The sequence below is a fragment of the Megalobrama amblycephala genome, linkage group LG21 (assembly GCF_018812025.1).
Source record: "Megalobrama amblycephala isolate DHTTF-2021 linkage group LG21, ASM1881202v1, whole genome shotgun sequence".
Classification (NCBI taxonomy): Eukaryota; Metazoa; Chordata; class Actinopteri; order Cypriniformes; family Xenocyprididae; genus Megalobrama; species Megalobrama amblycephala.
In genome coordinates, this window is record NC_063064.1 from 19694318 (window position 1) to 19714569 (window position 20252).

Sequence of the window (20252 nt, forward strand, 5' to 3'; positions counted from 1 at the left end):
CGTCTTCATTCATGTCTCACTTACAGTCGTGGTGATGCAACACAGCACTCTTGAAGTGGGGATATCTTGCAAAGGTTTTACATTGTCAGATGACTTTTACGGGATTTGATTTATGTTGAATTCAGGTGAACATTCATATTTATAAATCAAACCAATGTGAATATTAATCTATCAATTCAAATAAGCTGAAGTGTATTTTTTCAGTGTTAAGACTGTATCCAATTCCAATTTAATATGCAAAGAAAATGCTATTTTTGCATCCTGCAATAGGCAGTCACGTCGTTCTGTGCCATGTTCCCGGGTAAACAGAGCCTCGGCCAGGTACCGGCAGGTGTTTAAAAGCTGTGCTGTTGCCATTTGCTACTGGTACCAGGCCTGAAAATGTCACGAATGCAGCCATACATTTCTGTGTCAGCTGAGCACGGACATTGGGGTAACTTTGACCTTGCAACAAGGGCTAGGTCATTGCCGCACTCCATTAGAGATGGGATTCACGGCCGGGCTCGCTCTTAAGAAGGGGAGCGTTTACAGGAAAACGCATTAGCTGTCTGACAGACTGTGTATGTTAATAGTGCCCCCACCGTTAATGTGATGAGCCAGCATGGTTCGAACACCTCCTCATTGAGACCTTCAAGTTTTATAGGCCCTGTATCTACTTTCTTAATACTACATCCTTTCTCTAAGTCTAAGGCTAATTCACAAACCTTGCTCTGCTTTGCAAAGACATACAGTGGCAAAAATTGCAAGTACACAAGCAAAGCAGTCTAAAATTAATGTCCTAATAACCCATAAAACTAGAACAAAGCCACTGTGATTGAGTTTGGATGCTATAATTATTTTATTCCAGCATGCATATACCCCAGTAATTTGTTGGTAAAATTCATAAGATGTTTTAATTTGACACACACTGATGCAGAGACTGATGACACGCAGACATAAATGTGTGATGCAACAATGATTTACACACACGCACAAACTCCAGCAAAGAGGAAGGAGTGTCAGCTTTCACAGCGCAGCTTCCAAAAATAACCCCCACCAATCAGAGCGATGAGCAGAGGGAAGCTCATGATAATCTTTCAATTTCAAAGATAAGACTATGTAAAAGAAAACCAGACTGGGAGTGGAGGAAATAGAGGAAGAAGAAAAAAAAAACACTCAAATGACTTTGGATCAGTTTCACCCTAATGCGTCCTAATGAGGATCAACATAAACTGAAACTCATTGTTGAGGCACGACGTACAAACGAAACAGTGCTAACAAGAATGGGGCAGGAAATATAGAATGTTTTTCATCATGAAATTATCTTTTTTTTTCTTTTGAGAAAAACTTAAAGGTATAGTTCACCAAAAAATTAAAATGACATCATCACGTACACACTATCATGTCATTCCAAACCTGCATGACTTTCTATCTTCTGAACAATACACAAAAGAGGATATTTTGAAAAATGTTTTGTCCATATCAGGGCTCCAGACTAACTTTTTTTTACTAGGTGCACTGTAGCTCCTTACTGAAAATTTTATGAGCACAAGCAGAAAATGCAGCACAGTTACATTCTCCCCAATTTTGACTGTATTACTCACAAATGCTTTGGTAATAAATAGACTTACAGAAATTACAATGTGCAGTTTTATTTTAAGTTTGCAAGGCTACAGATTAACCTTTGAGGGCAGCATTATCATTCATAATGTCTAAATAATAATTCAAAAGCAAAATGATTGAAAATATATATTAGGGACTGGAAATGGCAGCTACCTTCTGGTTACAATGGTAATTTAATGGTCTTTTTTATTTTTAAATAAGAGTATTCCTACATTTTGAAACTTTTACCCCCGGTTTCACAGACAAGGCTTAAGCTAGTCCTAGACTAAAATGCATGTTTAAGCTGTTTTAACTGAAAATAACTTGTACTGACATATCTTAAAATATGTCACTGCCACTGTTTTGTCTTAAGATACACACCAGCAATGTCTTTCTCTAGGGTATGTTTATAAAAACTACTTAAATATCCTAATTGAACTACGGTCTAATCCTGGTTTAGCCTAAGCCCTGTCTGTGAAACTGGGCCTTAGTTTTATTAATGGGGGTAATCTATGAAGGATGGACAAATAATGTTTTGGTCATCACATTAAAAATAACATTGAAATATGATAATATTAGAGTTTTGAAGTGCTGGAAAAAGATGTGTGAAGTACTTGAAAGCATTTTACTATTCCTGCCAAATTTCCATGGTTATAGTTAGTGTTACTACATTAAATCCATGGTGAATGTTGTTCATTTGTGGAGACTTAAGGCCCTCTATAACTTGTTCATTCATGACACAATGTTTCTCCTGGTTTCCACGTCAGCGCTGTTTGATCTACGCCTTCTCTCTAGATCTCACAGCGATGTTATTAATTCTGTGGTGAATTCGAATGCTTTCTTTACTTGATCTCCCAGCGCTGTGTAGTAACGGTGTCATGTGATCAAGATCGGCTCGTGAGTAGCTCCAGCTTGCGTTGCCGCTGCACTAACATTGGTCCGAACGGATAAACGGTCCGTTAAGCACAAATGAGTAGCGCAGTTTTGTTCCACTTTCATTACATTTGCCATTATGTTGGCCAACGTTGTGGTGGTTGCGCCAAATTTTTGCTCGCACAGGCAGGAAAAATGGTCACAAAATGCGACCATTTAGTCGCAGTCTGGAGCCCTGCATATAATGAAAGTCATTGTTTGAGGAAAAAAAATCAAAATGTCTTCTTTTGCAATCCAAAAAATAAATAAAATTGATTGAACGACATAAGAGTGAGTAGATTACAGATTTTAATTTGTGGGTAAACTATCCATTGAATCTGCTATGAATTTTGAGATTTGAAAATCTTGGGAAATCACTCTTATTCTCTGGAATCGCTCCATCCTTTTTTCCTGATGTGGCACAAAAGGAATGCAACAATTTAAAACTAACTGATTAACATGTGCATATCTTTATGGAGCCAATGCACATCTATTAACCAAATCCAAGGGAGTTGAAATAACATTAAAAACCATGCAAATTTTGAGCTGGCTTTTGAATTCTTTATCATTTTTCTTTCTCTTAGCATTTTTATAAATCATCTGTTTGTTTGTTTTTTGTATCTGCGGTTAGGGCATGCACCAGTGATCGCTTCATTGCTCCTACTGAGGGGACCAGTCATGTGCTCTGCAGTGTTTGGATCGTACAGTGAACAGTACTGTTAGCAATTTTCACTTTGATGGCCTACTATACAAACTACATTTTCAATACAAGTCCTATCACATTACTGCATCGTAGATTCACTGTAATGAATTGAAAATAAAGAAAAATATGCTTTACGTTTCTTTTCCGAGAAGCTAGAGCTGAATTGTTTGAATGTAATCTGACTGTACAGGAATTATAACGCAGTGGTTTAACACAAATATTTAATTGAAAAGCTTATTTCAGATCATAAATATTAGATACATTTTTATTAATCTCACCATAAATGCATCAGCCACCTCATTATAATTTCAGTAATGGAACCTGTGAAGATGTTCTGGCCTGCACAACAGACTCAATGAAAGCAATCACAGTGAATGGGACTAAAAAGCATAACCCAAAATCCTGGCCAGTCCTCCACTGCATAGATTTCTCATTTTTAGCACATGCGGGGGCTTACTGTCTACACGGAAAGAGCATGCTGGCTCATAAATTATTTCTCAATTATTAATTCTTCTGCATATTGCACATTATTTCAAACCATTTGCAGCCCTCAGCAGCTTCATCTCCGGCATGTTGCCGCCTCGTAAAAAGAAAAGAAGGTAAATACGCGATTGGGGTGCAAATGAGATAGTCGTGCTCAGGTCGGTCACGTGATTAATTCGCCACTAATTCAGAGGCAGCCTAGACCATGCTGTGAGCGAAAAACTATAAATGTATTGATTTTATTGAACTGAGGGCCATGAAAAAGGCAGGCAGTCAGGCAGGCAGACCTGGGTCTTAAATACACCACTGAGAACCCTGCTCTCACAATCTATGGCTTTTGAGAGCAATCTATCATAAAAAAAAAAAAAAAACATGATTGATGAGTCTCTTTTAAAATAAGATGCACGCCCTTCACCGACACAAGAAGCATAAACAGACAGAGTGACATCGTAAGGATAAGGTTAAACAGCAGTGATGAACCCAAGGAGAATATTGGCTTTGGAGTTAACCTTAAATATACTGGAGAACCAAATATCCAGCATCAACATGAAGAACAACTTTTCAACAATATTTTTCTGAAGTCGCACCAAAAAATCAGTTACATAATATTCATTTAAATTAAGCAAATGCCCCTCTTTCAGGCAACACACCACAGGTCTACACTGTAAATAAAAATGTTATTTATATATATATATATATATATATATATATATATATATATATATATATATAGTAAAAGACATTAAATGATATTGTAAATTACTGGAAATGAATGGAAGTTGAAATTATGAACTAGCCTGCCTCATCATTTACAGACAAATATTTAAATATTTGTTTAATTTGCTCATTTAAGTAAAAATTATGAATCACCTTATAATTGATTTGTATATAATTATCAGTACATTTTACAGTAACAGAGTAATATCAATCAGATGTCATTTGTATCATTATATAATTCAATGACATATACGGTTAGGAAGTGTAAAACTTAAAATCACCAAACCTATTGAATCCCACTGTATTTTTACTGTAAATTCAGCAAACGTTTTTACAGCGTAGAAAACAAACTCTTATAAGATACTGTGGACTGTCTTGGCTAAAGTCTGTGCCCCTCAAATAGACCACAGAGGCAGAGGATCATTGTAGCTGATGTTTTCCTGTCACACGTGGCTCTGTCAAGCACATGCACTACTTTTACAAGACACTGTGACCATAGAGTAGCATTGTCTCCATCAGACCTTAAATATTCCTATGAGGAATGCCATAACACCTTTTTGGGAAACTGATGATTCTCCTTTTCAGCTCTAAACAATGCATAAATCACAACAGATACTATTTTTTTACAATATGATTGCAGCATTCCATGCACTAGACTTTATATTAAAACAGTCCATCAGATTTAGATATCATTGTGCACAGTGGGTGCAATATCAGAGCAGCCTGACTGGAAAGAAAAAAGACAGTGGGTGCATGCATAACTCATTTATATGCAAAGACAAATGCGCCTGTAAAAACAAACCGCCTGATGATGGAATACGAACATAGCTGAGAAACGAATTTATCTCAAAGAGAATCGCAGACAGATGGTCTGCTGGCGGACAGTCGCGCTTTAGTGACTCAAATACAGTCGGACAGTGCGCCGATATTTTTGGATGAACAGTGTCCGGTGTGAGAACAGAAGCTACTGAGACTATAATAAATCGCACGCGCGTCAAGCCCCTTTTCCTCCGCATTCAACTAGGCGTAGCAGCGCAGTTGTGAAGGGCAGAACTCTCCCTCCCTTGTGACTCTTTACCCCCTCACCTGGCACGTCGTCCTCAAAATCCATATCGTCTTGCCCCTCATCTTCATTGCTTAGCGATCCGGGCATCTTTACCGCATAACAAGAAAATCACATCCGAGATACAGGGATAAAGTCCTGAAACTTAACCCTCTCAATGCCCAGATTTTCAGATTCAGAGGAGACGTCTACTAAAAGGTGAGGTAAAATTTTCTTTTAATATGCTCTCAATAAAATAAAAGATGGCTGCCCTGTTTTAAAACATCTTTCCCTTTCTCCTTCTTCTCTATCCAAATCCTCCAGTCTGAAAATAAGAAAGAGACAAAAATGGAACACACATGCCCAGATTGTGACGTCTGGTCGGTTGCCATGGCAATCCATCCCATAGTTTCCCGACACAACTAGTTAGTGCTGTTCACCGGCTTAACTAGTACTGAGAGTGGCGGCGGTGGCGCGTGCACCCGTCTCGCGGTGGCATTGCCCTTTTCCCGCTCAAGTTCGAGGAATGAGAGGTTATACAGGGAGACATACGGGAGAAAGTTACCTCACAATCCCTTTTCAGTCAGGCGAGAGGAACGCATAATAAGAGGTGGGAAAAAATTAGTTGTCCTGCTTTTTTGCATTATTTTACAAATTTAGGTCGAACAAATTATACATTCAAGGTCACGGCTTAACGCACATCTCTGACGCCTGAGTTTATTGATGTTTTAAAGGGACAGTTCACTCAAAAAAAAAAAAAAAAAAAAAAAAAAAAAAAGGAGGGGGAAAACTGTTATTTACTCACCCTCGCGTAGTGTAGTTTGACGTTGTGTAGAAAAAAAAGCATAATGTTCACATTCGCTTTCAATACATCATCTTTCCATTCAATGAAAGTGAACGGTGACTGAGGTTGTCAGTCATTCTGCCTTTGCATTTTGGGTGAAGCAAAGCGTTAAAAAATTGCCGGGTTTCTGTTCTTTAAACGAAATGGTATTCCTTAAAAATTAAAAAAATAATTGAATCTCTCCTCAAAAAAAAAAAAAAAAAAAAAAAATCCAATTTATTCTTGTGAACCTCCTTCAGGACAACCCGTGAATCACGAGCCGTTGCCAAGGATACGGCAGCGAGACGCTCCGTGATCAAACGAGACAAAGACATTTAAAATAATCTCAAAACACGCTGAAACAATTAAGAATCATTAAAAACCATATAATACAATTCCATAATACCATTATAGGGAAAAATAAATTCAGCATAAACCAACTCAAGCTGGTTCTTTCAGTCTAGTATGGTTTTACACTTTTCAGCTGGCCCAGAGTTGGGCACAAGCTTAGGAGATCAGCTAAAACTATCAACCATTTCAGGCTGGTTTACGCTGTACTAACATATCATGCAAGTTTTCCTTGATAAATGAACTCTCTGAACCCTGTTAGTGCACGAACTTTAGTTGCTATGGAAATCATTGGTCCTGTCTGACTGGTAGTGGTAGTGGTATAAGAGTCCTATATGCTTTAATGGAGTAAAAGAAAGGAACAGACTTCTGTTGCTATAAAAATAGAATGAAAATGCATAATTATAAATCAAATGGATTTTTCCAGCACTTTTGTACCCTCAGAGAAAAAGGCACAATGTTTTGAACATACTGAAAAGACCACACCAGAAACAAAGAAACTGATTTCTTTTGAAAATTTATTGAATTTACAAAAGAGTGGCATGGATTTAATCTTCGTCATCTTCCTCCTCCTCATCTTGATTTATCTGGAAGTAGCGTAGTTCATAGCTCTCCTTGGTGTTCGCTACTACACGCAGCCAGTCACGCAGGTTGTTCTTCTTCAGGTACTTCTTGGTAAGATACTTCAGGTACCTGAAGACAACATATAAAGTATGATCAGTCACAAATAACACTCAGTTTCAAATGATAATATGGACAAACACTATAAAAAGGTCTGAGAACACAGCCTCTTCCACTGTGCAAGTTCTCAACCACAAATGGCAGAAAAAAATTGGAACCCTGCATATATAGTTTGAAATTTTGTAATACTAAAAGTCACCATTTATAAATATAGATATAGGTTTTATAAGTAACTGATTTGTATTCACACCATTTGGTTTACTGGGCAAAACAAAGTAATCACTTTGGTAATCAAAAAGATCTTAATTGATCAGATCTTGCTTCTCAGACAAATATTTGAGAAGCTGTACATGCCACAATACTTACTAAAAAGAAATGAATGCAATATTACAAAAGCAGCAGCAATACATTTAAAACGTAATGTTGGGATGCGTGATATATCGGCCACCATATTGGTCGATTATATGTTCATTTTTAATGTTATGGTTATCAGACTGATAAGAAAATTAGTGTGTGTGTATATATATATTATATATATATATATATATATATATATATATATATATATATATATATATATATATATATATATATATATATATATATAGGCTGATAAAAATGTATCTGAGACACTGCAGATGTGCATTGTTCACCAGGATAGTTTTGAGTTGCTTGAAATATGATTGGAATCACTTCTAATAAGGAAAATACAGTTAAGTGCAGCACAAGTCTGTCATATAGGCTACATAAAATTATAGAACACTACTGTAAATAAATGTTGAGAATTCTTTGTGCGCCCGCATTGTTACGGATAAGCACATCCACATTTGTCTGGCTATCACCAGACCAAGCTCAATTTAAAATTGAACATTGGTCTGGGGAGTCTGTATGTATTTTCTACTGCACAAGAGGCGTGAGCAACGAGCATTATTCACGCAATTGGATAGTCCTTCAACCAATCAGATCAACGATCCGGGTGACGTACTTTGCAGAGCGACGCGAAAACTCCAGACAGGTTTAGTTTGTATTGGTTTGTAGCATTGATCAGCAGTTTGCAGAAGCAGCAATGGCATTGAGCGATTTTTTTCAGGTTGTGCAAAAAAAAAAAAAAAAAAAAAAAAAAAACATGAAAGTGAGTGGTATTTACACCCACTCGAGCAATTTGTTTGCTAAACTAAAGTCATTCAGCATCGTCGAGAGGTTAAAAGGAATTGGATTGACGGTCGTGCTTGCCGTCGCTTCTCTATCATCGTGTTATACCCGCCAATAGCGAGCAAGGTGGATAAGCCAGTCTGTGATTGGTTCCCGCAAAAGTGTAACAGAAGCAGTAGAAATGAATGTACGGGTTTCCAGACGGAGTTGCCGGGCGAAATCAAATCGCCGGCAGATCAGGCTAGGTTTACCCAGTCTACATCCACAGCAGACTTGCACCTTCATGACTAGCAGAGTCAAGTTCACTTGTGCATTCGCAGCCTTTTGTGCCATTGTAAATTGCAACATTGGGTTATTTTCTGTATATGCTTTGGTTAATTAGCGTGGTAGTAAAGCGCTTCAGTTTAGCACTTTAGCGCATGCAGCTCAAACAGCGACGCACCACTTTAATAACTATGATTGGGACTGTCCAATACATGACATAATGAGAACACTATTGGTATATAAAAAAAAGTTAAATGTTTGGGTTTAGTTGCCTTTTAGTGCGTTGTTACAGGAAAAGTGCATTCACAACAGAAGTTACAAACATTCTGACTAGCACGCAACTTGGTTCAAGTTCACTTGCATTTGCGTCTCTTTGTGCAGATATTTGTGCAGAAGTTGTCATTTGTTTGTTGAATAAATATCTGATTAATCTCATATGATGCGTTTTGTTGAGTTAATTAACCCGCTAAAAAAGCGCTTCAGTTTACTGGTGTTCATTAAGCTCAAACAGAAATGTAGGTATTTAAAACAGTAATATTAAAGATGTTTCTTCCAAAAAGTTGGTACATTATTAATAATTAGTTTTATTTCTCGTCTCACTTTCAACAATATGGTTTAATTAAAATCATTCCATTATTGGGATCATATCCATTATTATTAAGTTGGCCATAGGAGTGTAAAATTAATAGAAAAAGTTAAAGGAAATATTACAGTGGTTCAAACTATAGGCCACTGTACTGTATATGCTGAAGTGTTTTGGACATGGCGTTTAATGTGAGCTTTTTGTTTTTGAAATTGGGCTTAAAAAAAATTACATCAACATTTGGATTTAGATTTATCGGCTTTCAAATATAAAGAAATTTTCAATATCGGCCAAAATTTTCATATTGGTGCATCCCTAATGTAACGCCTCATAAAAAGTTTGCACGAAATGTCACACCATAAGTGCAATAACAGATATTACACAAATAATAAATCCACCTATTCAACAATTAACATCTATGCTACTGCAAAATAAAAGTAGAAAAATATGAGAAACCTTTATGGGCAAGACACCACAGTAACTCAAAATGATTTTGATATATCTAACACACTAACAATAATAAAGCTGACATTACAGCTACAGTATGGGCTGCTTTTTTATGCATTTAATAATAGAACAGCTCTTCTGAAAAGCTGGAATTCAGCATGCAGTCACATCAAAAGAAATGAATGATTATAGTCTATATATAATACAAGTAGTACATGTTTGCAAGCACAATACTTCAGTTTATCATTACAGATAAGGATGAATCTAAAACATCTCAAATCAATGACTGAATTGGCAGTACACAACACTTTCAGTTTGCAAAATATGTGGGCTGTTAGTCAATGGCAACACTTGCAAGTTAGCTACAGCGCAGAGTTTGCAAGACTGATTTATAGAGGAAAAAAAATTCCCTTCCATTTTTGATGACTAAGGGGCAGTTTACACACAGTTTATCCAACGGATGACTTATGCGTTTTCCTAAACTGAAAACTTAGGCTATGTGTTTTTGCCATTCATTTGCATGCCAATGGCGTTTTCCAATTTATGAGAAAAAGGTTAAAGTTCAAGTTTTTGAAAACCATACCGTTAACACAAATTAAGATGTTTTTGCAATGTTATTACCACTGTCAAGGCCCAGAAAAGCACTAAAGATATCGTTAAAAGTCAACATGACTACAGTGGTTCAACCTTAATGTTGTGAAGCGACAAAAATACTTTTGGTGCCCAAAAAACAAAGTGTTCTATGTCATGCTGCTCATGTGTACAGCGTGAGCCAATACAGAGTCCGCGTTCTGATGTAGAACCCAGAAGCGCTGCATGTGTATAAAGCGATGAGAATACTTTTTGTACGCCAGAAAAAAGAAAAAAAAAAACAAACTTCAACAATATCTAGTGATGGCCGATTTCAAAACACTGCTTTGGAGCTTTACGAATCGATTCAGTGGTTCGGAGCGCCAAAGTCACGTGTTTCAGCAGTTTAGCCGTTTGACAGGAGATCCGAATCACTAATTTGAAACAAAAGATTCGTAAAGCTCAGAAGCTTCATGAAGCAGTGTTTTGAAATCGCCTATCATGAGATAGTTGAAAAGTCATGATTGTTTTTTTTTTTGGCGTACAACAAGTACTCTAATCACTTTGTATTATTAAGGTAAAACCACTGAACTCACATGAACTGTTTAAATGTTTTTAGACCTTGAGAGGCTCAGTGGCTTTTCTCTCAATAGAGGCCTCACTGAGCCATTGGATTTCATCAAAAATATCTTAATTTGTGTTCCGAAGATGAACGAAGGTCTAACGGGTGTAGAATGACATGAGGGTGAGTAATAAATTACATTATGTTCATTTTTGGGTTGAACCACTGTAGTCACAGATTATTTTAAAGATGTCTTTCCTACCTTAAAGGGCCTTGAAAATGGTGATTGTGTTGCAGTCTATCGGAGGCCAGAAAGCTCTCGGATTTCATCAAAAATATCTTAATTTGTGTTCCAAAGATGAACAAAGGTCTTATGGTTTTGGAACGACATAAGGGCAAGTAATTAATGACATTTTATTTTGGGGTGAACTAACCCTTTAACTCATCCTAACAGATACAACTTTTGATTTTAAAAATGTCTTAGTAAATGTTGAGATTAATTTAAACTAAGATTAATATATTATGTATAAGTACTGTTAATTGTTAGTTCATATTAACTAAATTAACAAATTAAACCTTACTGTAAAGTGTTAGGTGAAATCTCCAACTGGAAATAACAGCAATTGATTGATAATGGCAAAAGACCTTATAAAGTGCACAAATGTTCTCTTTTGCCATTTGGTATTTGGTAAGGCATATACAGAATTTCTCAGTTCCATTATTTTAATGACTACTTTTACATATTTTAATTTTAACTGATCTCAATTTTCAACATAATGGTCACAGAGTAATAACAGCAATAAGCTAATAGTTATCAGCCCTTCATAAGCATTCAACTTCAGGAAAGTGAATCTCTAATCTCAGACTTACCTTTTAGAGAAGGGGACCTCTGATGTCACTGTGATTTTGCTCTTGCTCCTTTCGATGGAGACCACGCCACCACCCAAGTTACCAGCTTTACCATTCACTTTGATGCGCTCCTGAAGGAACTGTTCCTAAAGAGAAACACGCAGACATGCCTATTAGATCATATAGAAATACAACTGCAAGCCATCAACCCTTTCCCACATTTATCACAGCTGCACAAACATGAATGAAACAAGAATGAAATATTTGCATTAAGATCTATAACATGCATTTAAAAGTAGATGAAATGAATTTTCGTTTCATGCGACTTTAAAAAAATACACAACACCCAAAATGGCTTTTCAGTCAGGTAATCTGATTGGAGATAACCAGTTTTGTGTGCGCCATGCATCAGGAAAAAGTGTGTACACTTACAAAGTTAGCAGCATCCATGATGCCATCCTCCACAGGATGGGTGCAGTCCAGGGTGAACTTCAGGACCTGCTTTTTCTTCTTCCCACCCTTGGTCACCTGCTTTTTCTGAAAGACACAATCAGATACACAGAATGTAATCAATAAAGATCAGTGCTTACATTAAAAAGAATGGAGAGCTGAATTAATGTTAAAAGTATGTTTCTACGATCATTCATTAAAAGGAGTTCTGGCGAAACGGGAATCTGACAGCATATATGACAACGATCTACGGGTGCACATATTTTAAAGACATAACGAAAAGTCTTTAAAAACGTTGGGATAAATGTGAAATTAAAACTTCAACGCAGCCATATATCAAAGTTAGCTTCGTGGTTTCAATTCTTTGGTGACGAAACCGCTTTAAAAACAAAATACAAAATTTAAACTGTCTACATTTTCAATACATATCAGTATTGCAGCAAACACTCAGTATTATAGTAATTATGCTGTGTCGGTTCTAAGAGAAACGCTCCTCCGCTAACTGTTGGATGCTACAACGTGGTTGCTCACGAGCAGGCCTCATTTCAGACCTCCGGTAAACAAACGCTTTTAAAAACAACACTGATGCACACATTCTTTCGTTAATCAAGTTACTCAGACGCTCTATGGTTCGGCTTTAATATGCACTGGTTTCTGCGAGCCTAGAGGGGCATGACATAATGTATTTTGTCGTTTTTCAGAAACTTGCTCGTACTCACAATCGGGGCCATGGCCGACGGTTTGGCAGAAAGGGAGAGGAGAGGGAGCGCATGCGCATTGAAGGCTTCCCGTTATAATCTATTCCAGACATAATCGATAGAATCCGTTATTCGGAGATTGATTAGTACAGTCACTAGATCATGATAATAGCCATTTTATTGAATGGTATCTACCCAATGCCTTGTCTAAATTATGTTTTTGGGTAGTAAAACTCTGAAAATAGTGCATCAAGACAACCTCTTTTAACATGTTTTAATCTTTTTACATGTCACTGAGATCACTAATTCACGTATTGGAAAGCTTTGAAATATATTTAATTTGATATACATATATAATTTGCTTATACATATATAGTTATTATAAATTAGATATATAATTTACATATATTACTCATTTTTATTCTCTCTCGCTTTCTCTTGCTCTGTATGAATGTATGCTATTAAACCTTTCATAATAGTAGAACAATAGCTTAAGAGACTGTTGATATCCCATTGCACAAATAAAAGTATTATTATATTTGCTGCCTTCCTAATAACGTACACAGGCTCTTGTTTCTCATACTGTCAGACTGCAGTTCAGCTTTACCTTTGCTTTGGCAACCCCCTCATTCAGTTCCCCTCCCCTCCATCATAGTCAGCTGCTTGGCATCAGGCTCCTGTTGAAGAGTCCCAGCATTACTGTCATTCTGGCTGTAGATAGTGGTCAGGACCATAGTGTTAACCCACTGGCCCCTCCTGACACAAGCCAAATTTACTGCGTAGGCGGCTGTGTTTTGCTTGTGAAGAGGAAGTGAGAACTGTCTTCACATGCACTCAAGCCACTCAGGGAGACATAATACAGAGATTTGTCTTGTTGGCCACATTATGGACTCCATAATGCCACTATCAAAATTGCAATATGTTTGGAATGACAAATATGCAAACTAATATTGGACAGCATTGTTTTTTGTTTTTAAAATCAGGTAAGGCTTTTTTGAATTGCATATAGTATTAGTGAACTGTTTTGCTTCTATAAGACCAATTTTGAAGTAAATTAATAAGAAAAAAAGGATTTATATGAAGATTTATAGCACTATTTATAGATTGACTGATTTATCTATACATATATAATTCACTATATTTAAAAGTGAATATAGTATGTCAGAGCACTTCTGTATTGATTTGACTGCATGTTACTGAATTTACTTTTTTGTTCATTTTATAAATGCGATTTTATTTATGAATATTTTCCTTTTGTCTTGTTGTCTTTATTTCCAACTTGTCAAAAGAACAAGATTCTAATGTTATATGTGACCATGGACCACAAAACCAGTCATAAGGGTTTTTTGAAATTCAGATGTATATACATCATCTGAAAGCTGACTAAATAAGCTTTCCATTGATGTATGGTTTGTTAGGCTAGGGCAATATTTGTTCAAGATACAACTATTTGAAAATCTGGAATCTGAGGGTGCAAAGAAATCAAAATGTTGAGAAAATCGCATTTAAAGTTGTCCAAATGAAGCCTTTAGCAACGCATATCCACTCACAAAAATATTTTTTATATATATTTACGGTAGGAAATTTACAAAATATCTTCATGGAACATGGTCTTTATTTAATATCCTAATGATTTTTGGCATAAAATAAAAATGACCCATATAATATATTGTTGGCTATTGCTACAAATATACCCGTGCGACTTATGACTGGTTTTGTGGTCCAGGGTCACATATTATTATTATTAATATAATGTTATAATAATTAGTTTGAAAAAAATATTTATCCATTTCAAACTATCTCAAATACTTATTTGCAGTTTTTTATAGATGGCAGGAGGAATCATCTTCTCGTACGATGACCTGTGGGATCCAGACTATTACAGGCTCCATCCACTCGTCTGTCACCTGTGTCATGAGCAATACCACCAACCATGTCTTCTGGACTGCTACCACATCTTCTGTGCCAGTTGTCTGCGTGGCAGGGCCAATGACAATCACCTCAATTGCCCCCTCTGTGGGTAAGCACAAATATTGCATATGTGGAGGTAAAAGACACATATTGATAATGAAAATAGTGAAAGTATTTGCTCCATGTGAACATTTGTTCTGATAAATTCTTGTTCTGATGTTCTTGTTTGATAAATGCTACTAAAAATTAAAAAAGTCACCCATAGGTGGACAGTGTATATACTGAAACTCCAAGTCCGATTGCTTTATTGAGATCCAAGTACACTATAGAAACCTTTACCTCAAGGAATTTGGGGGGTGAGGAAATGGAAATCATGACAGAACCAGCCAATGCAAACTGAAGCCAAGTTACATCTGGATCTCCACTTATTCTAGTTTACTTCAAGCTGGAGCTTGTGTTAATTCCAAAACGAATCTTTGCCAAATCTGGATTCCTGTAATCTTTCTTGAACTGCCCACCCACTCATTACACTCTTGTATATATAACAGTCAAGTCCTCTGTTTTAAAGAGCTGTCCAAGGTTTTGATGACTAACAAATGTTCCTCTCATTGTATGATGCTGCATTTCATCATTTTCAATTCATCTTTTTTTTCACATTTCATGTTTCTCTTTGTTCATCTATAATAACTTAATCTTATAAAGTCTCATTATGTTCTGTTGCGATCATTTCTTGGTCTTGAATTAAATTTCAAGCTCAAATTCATGCAACATGCAACAAAGAAACATCATTCTTCCAGGCCAGTAAGGTCCGGTTTGGAGCAGCACAGGGCTGTTGCTGTCGGGACAGCTGCAGTACGACCCCAGCATTCTGATTTTAGCACCACAACAAGCACTCCACATGGTGGGCACTCCAATCACATCACAGCATTGTCATTTGACAAAAGATCCTCACACAAGCATCTTGGCAAAGGTGCTTGACGACGCATTGATCCCACAGCTTATAGCAATTACACACAATCTGGTGCTGACCTATTTTATCTTGTTTAAAGGTGACTCAGAGATCTGCTATTTTTATGCTTTTCTTTACAATGTGCAGGGCAAATCAAAAGAGACTAATACTGAGACTAATTAGTGATATATACAAAGTTCTGTTATGAAACTCTAGATGGCGCCGCAGGCTGATAGGTCCTTAAAGGTGCTAAAGAGGATCTTTTCGTCGACTGAGAAACCAAAGACTGTTAGGGAGTTTTTGAAATGAGCGCATGCGTAAGAACAACCCCCCTCCTTCACAGCTCATTTCGAGGGAACGCCTCCCAAAACTCGTACACGAGTATTGGAACACAAGTGTTTACCACCGGCATTCGCTGTGTCGTGTTAGTGGATTCATTATGTCGGACTCACTGCAGGTAACTCATAATCTGCAGTTGTTACTCCTGTCTCCTGACAAAAACATTGCATGCGGCGCCTGTAGAGTGTGGAAAGTTACTGGAGCGCTCAACAAGGAACAAGCGTCTCGCACAAGGAACATCATGGCAGTGATTGACAAGCCAGAGGGCCAATCGTTTACGCGATGATCACGTAAACGATTGGCTGATGTTTTTAAGGCCCTACCTCGTGCATAGATGATGTATATTAATATTATTCCTTTCAGTGCACCTAATAAATAGTCTTTTATCAGTTAGTAAAGACAGTTTCAAGTAATATTGCAAAAATGTATAAAACAAAACATCCTCTTTAGCACCTTTAACTCAGGCTGCTTGCCATCACATCATTCTATAGTGCACAGCTGATTAGTTCTTGCTGTATCAGTAGCCAATGAGCTTGCTGCTCAGCCTTCAAATACTCGTTCAGCATTTGCTGTAGCAGCTGCAGCACAATTTCAGAAACCTTCCACCTTCCCTAGCTTCACCTGTATAGATCTGCTACGGGTAATTCAAGTATGCTATTTTGTACAGCAGCAGCATGTCTTACTTGCTCACAGCAGCGTGTCGTGTAAGTATTGGCAGTAACAAGTCTCGTACTTGCTCTGCAGCAGCAATAATCAACAGCAGCAGAAATAACACCAGCAGCAGCGTAGCAGATCTATTCCGCCAAGACCAAATATATCAACATTGTCATATCCACAAACACTCAACGAGAGTTGTCATGACAGAAATGATATATCTGCCGGCAATTAATGACACTATTTGGACATTTTATGAGGCAATTCCAAAATCTACCAACAGTCATTTGGATAGTGAACATTTTATAAAATTAAAATTTTTATAGTGAATTCTAAAATAATATTGTGTAAAATGGGTGTTTATGTAATTTTTTTTCTTCCTATCATTAAATTTGTTTAGTTAAAAAGTTTGGGTTTCCAAAGGTTATTTCACATTTTTGAAAGTTTATTTTGCTCACCAAAGCTGCATTTATTTGATCAAACAATAAAATTTACAATTTTAAAAGCCCCTATTACGCTTTTTTTTAAAGTTGTCTCCTAAAAGAAAGGTTCTAAACTGCCAAAATGAGTCATCAGAAATTCCTGTCTCACTTTCTTGTTACATACCTAAGTAACAATGTAACAAGTAATGTTGTAGCTGAGGCCTGGAAGAGTTTGGGAAGAGATGCTGTTTTCAGCGCTGCAAATCCACTTTGCATGCACTTCCAAATGATGAGGACTTGCACTGGGATTGATATGGGGGGAAAAATGGCATTGTTACTGTTCATATCACTCTGTATACAAGTGCTGAGGAAGCCTCCAGAGCTGAAATTCAGATATGGTAATAGGTGTTTCGTTTCCAACACACGCGCTGTAAGAGATAGGCAATCAGAACAGACTGAGCCATCTGACCAATCAGAGCAGAGTATAGGCTCACAGAAAGGAGGGGTTTAGAGAGACTAAAGTTGCACCCCAAATGACGCACTATACACTATGCACTTATGCACTATCTGTGTAGTGTGTGAATTTTATAAGGTTAATTTGTCATTTAACATCAGAGTGTGATCCCCACTCCGCAAGTTAATTAAAGCTGGGACAGTTGGGTGCATGAAGTGTCCAACATTCTACACTTTGTTTTTTCCATTAATTTAGTGCATCATCCGGGTATTTAAAGTGCACTTTTTCTTTTTGGAATTTTCTGTGCGAATGCACTACTCGCACTATTTGTACTTGAAAACGTCAAAGAATAGTGCACAAGTACGCGAATTGCGACGCACCTTGAATCTTCAAAGGAACCGTTATCAGACTCTAGAAATTAGGTGATGTGCAATGTACAGTACAGTCCAAAAGTTTGGAACCACTAAGATTTTTAATGTTTTTAAAAGAAGTTTCGTCTGCTCACCAAGGCTACATTTATTTAATTAAAAATACAGTAAAAACAGTAATATTGTGAAATATTATTACAATTTAAAATAACTGTTTTCTATTTGAATATATTTCACAAAGTAATTTATTCCTGTGATGGCAAAGCTGAATTTTCAGCATCATTACTCCAGTCTTCAGTGTCACATGATCCTTCAAAAATCATTCTAATATGCTGATCTGCTGCTCAAGAAACATTTAATGTGTACAATTGTACAAAATATTTGTGTACAATATTTTTTTTCAGGATTATTTGATGAATAGAAAGTTCAAAAGAACAGTGTTTATCTGAATCTAATCTTTTGTAACATTATAAATGTCTTTACTGCCACTTTTGATTCATTTAATGCATCCTTGCTGAATAAAAGTATTCATTTCTTTAATTTCTTTTCAAAAAAATAAAAATAAAAATTCTTACTGACCCCAAACTTTTGAACGGTAGTGTATAATGCTACAGAAGCTTTGTATTTCAGATAAATGCTGTTCTTTTGAACTTTCTATTCATCAAGGAATCCTGAAAAAAAAAGTACACAACTGTTTTCAGCATTGAAAATAATCATAAATGTTTATTGAGCAGCAAATCAGCATATTAGAATGATTTCTGAAGGATCATGTGACACTGAAGACTGGAGTAACGATGCTGAAAATTCAGCTTTGCCATCACAGGAATAAATTACTTTGTCAAATATATTTAAATAGTACACAGTTATTTTAAATTGTAATAATATTTCACAATATTACTGTTTTTTACTGTATTTTTAATTAAATAAATGTAGCCTTGGTGAGCAGACGAAACTTCTTTTAAAAACATTAAAAATCTTAGTGGTTCCAAACTTTTGGACTGTACTGTATATTATGAGAAAATTAAAGTGACTTTTATCAGGATTAAAAAACAGCATTTATTTGATATAAAAACTTTTGAACGGTTCAACATTATATCGGCCATCTGGCATCCTGTTCTCTAGAGACCAACATCAGCTAATAAAAGCCATAATTATTGACCACTAAAAGTGTAAACTGAACTTAAGGTATTTTGAGTTTGTTATATCTTGGGTTTGTTTCCTACTATAGCAGGTCTCAATGATATGTGCTGATCCTTGTTGTAACTCTAGCCATGTTTTGAGCACCAAGTATCTAATGACACAGCAGCAAAGCTTTTCCCTGCTATATTTATCCATTGTTTCCCACTGCAAACTTGAATTTGTGGCGCCTAAGTAGCCTGGCTTTACAAGACCTGTGTACTGGTGCCAGCAGTCTGTGGTTCAGTGGGTAAAAGCAGTGCTCCATTCAGCAGTTCAGTCCATTACCACAGCCTAACATAATAGAAATGGTGTACTTTTCCAAACTGTAGAACTTTTTTATTTGCTTAGATTCTAGTAGGCTATTTGTTTGTGTGAGTGTAATCGTTCTCAGATTAGTGTGAGTGTGGGATCTTGCTTTGCCACTTAAGAGTTGCAGATAATGAAGCTTTTGTACTTTGCAGTACCACACACTCCCTCATGCAGTGTAATCTAGGAATTCACCACTTTGATGCTATTAGTGGCACAGAAAAGCTGGTTATAATGAAACAAGATAAATGTGGAGACTGGCGGAGGGGCAGGATGTACATATTTGTGTCAGTGTTGTCCAAAAGTCTGAGAACACATTGAACATATTTGTTTTTTTTGTTTTGTTTTTTTTATTTTGCCCTAAGAAGTTTTAGAACTTTGAAACGTAAAGTTTATGAACCAAAGATTCTCAAAGCATGATCATCAGATTTTACACAAGCTTATGGAGTTCATGCAGATAAACAGTGTCATTGTTACACATGTAGTTACTGTAACTATATGCATAATTACATACAATTAACCCTAAACCAAACCCCCACCCTAACCCTAACTCTTTAGTAAATACATGTCGTTAATTATTATTACTCAGTACTTAAATGTATAATTACACTGTAATACTGACACCTTAAAATGAAGTGTAACCAAAATCCCTTTACATGTCTCTTACAGATACCCCTCAGTCGTGATGGGCACAAATGCACTTCCCCCAGAGGACCGTTTGCTGAGGTTCCTGGTGGATAATTCTACAGACAATGTAGTACAGTGTGCTAACTGTGATATGAAATGCAAAGCGCAGGTACCTGAA

The 20252-nt window shown here is 36.5% G+C and overlaps 3 protein-coding genes across 10 annotated transcripts in view; 1 reads left to right on the forward strand and 2 right to left on the reverse strand.

The window, feature by feature from the left end:
* Positions 1 to 5758, reverse strand: part of chd5 (chromodomain helicase DNA binding protein 5) — a 46593-nt gene extending 40835 nt beyond the window's left edge. For all 3 annotated transcript variants that reach the window (XM_048172004.1, XM_048172003.1, XM_048172002.1), the window contains exon 1: positions 5483 to 5758. In XM_048172004.1, the coding sequence (XP_048027961.1) occupies positions 5483 to 5549 (67 nt within the window). In that variant the 5' untranslated portion in view covers positions 5550 to 5758. The remainder of the gene's footprint in view (positions 1 to 5482) is intronic.
* Positions 5524 to 20252, forward strand: part of rnf207a (ring finger protein 207a) — a 32041-nt gene continuing 17312 nt past the window's right edge. For 2 of the 6 annotated variants that reach the window (XM_048172006.1, XM_048172011.1), the window contains exons 1-3: positions 5910 to 6048; positions 14685 to 14885; positions 20117 to 20243. In XM_048172006.1, coding sequence (XP_048027963.1) covers positions 14695 to 14885; positions 20117 to 20243 — 318 coding nt within the window. In that variant the 5' untranslated portion in view covers positions 5910 to 6048; positions 14685 to 14694. Of the gene's footprint in view, positions 5658 to 5909; positions 6049 to 13675; positions 13849 to 14684; positions 14886 to 20116; positions 20244 to 20252 lie in introns of those variants that run through there. The other 4 variants (XM_048172010.1, XM_048172005.1, XM_048172008.1 and 1 more) reach the window with 4 other exon arrangements.
* Positions 7111 to 12983, reverse strand: rpl22 (ribosomal protein L22). Its single transcript, XM_048172013.1, has 4 exons — positions 12887 to 12983; positions 12150 to 12254; positions 11739 to 11863; positions 7111 to 7302 (listed from the first exon to the last, which is right to left on the reverse strand). Exons 1-4 carry the CDS (start codon positions 12896 to 12898, stop codon positions 7158 to 7160), a joined length of 387 nt encoding a protein of 128 aa, XP_048027970.1. The 5' UTR covers positions 12899 to 12983; the 3' UTR covers positions 7111 to 7157.

What these genes read in the sequence shown, in the direction of transcription:
- rpl22 (XM_048172013.1), bottom strand. An exon ending in TCATGGATGCTGCTAACTTT is followed by an intron (nt 11,864 to 12,149) that starts GTAAGTGTACAC and finishes GTTTCTCTTTAG; the next exon opens with GAACAGTTCCTTCAGGAGCG. An exon ending in GAGGTCCCCTTCTCTAAAAG is followed by an intron (nt 7,303 to 11,738) that starts GTAAGTCTGAGA and finishes TGTTGTCTTCAG; the next exon opens with GTACCTGAAGTATCTTACCA.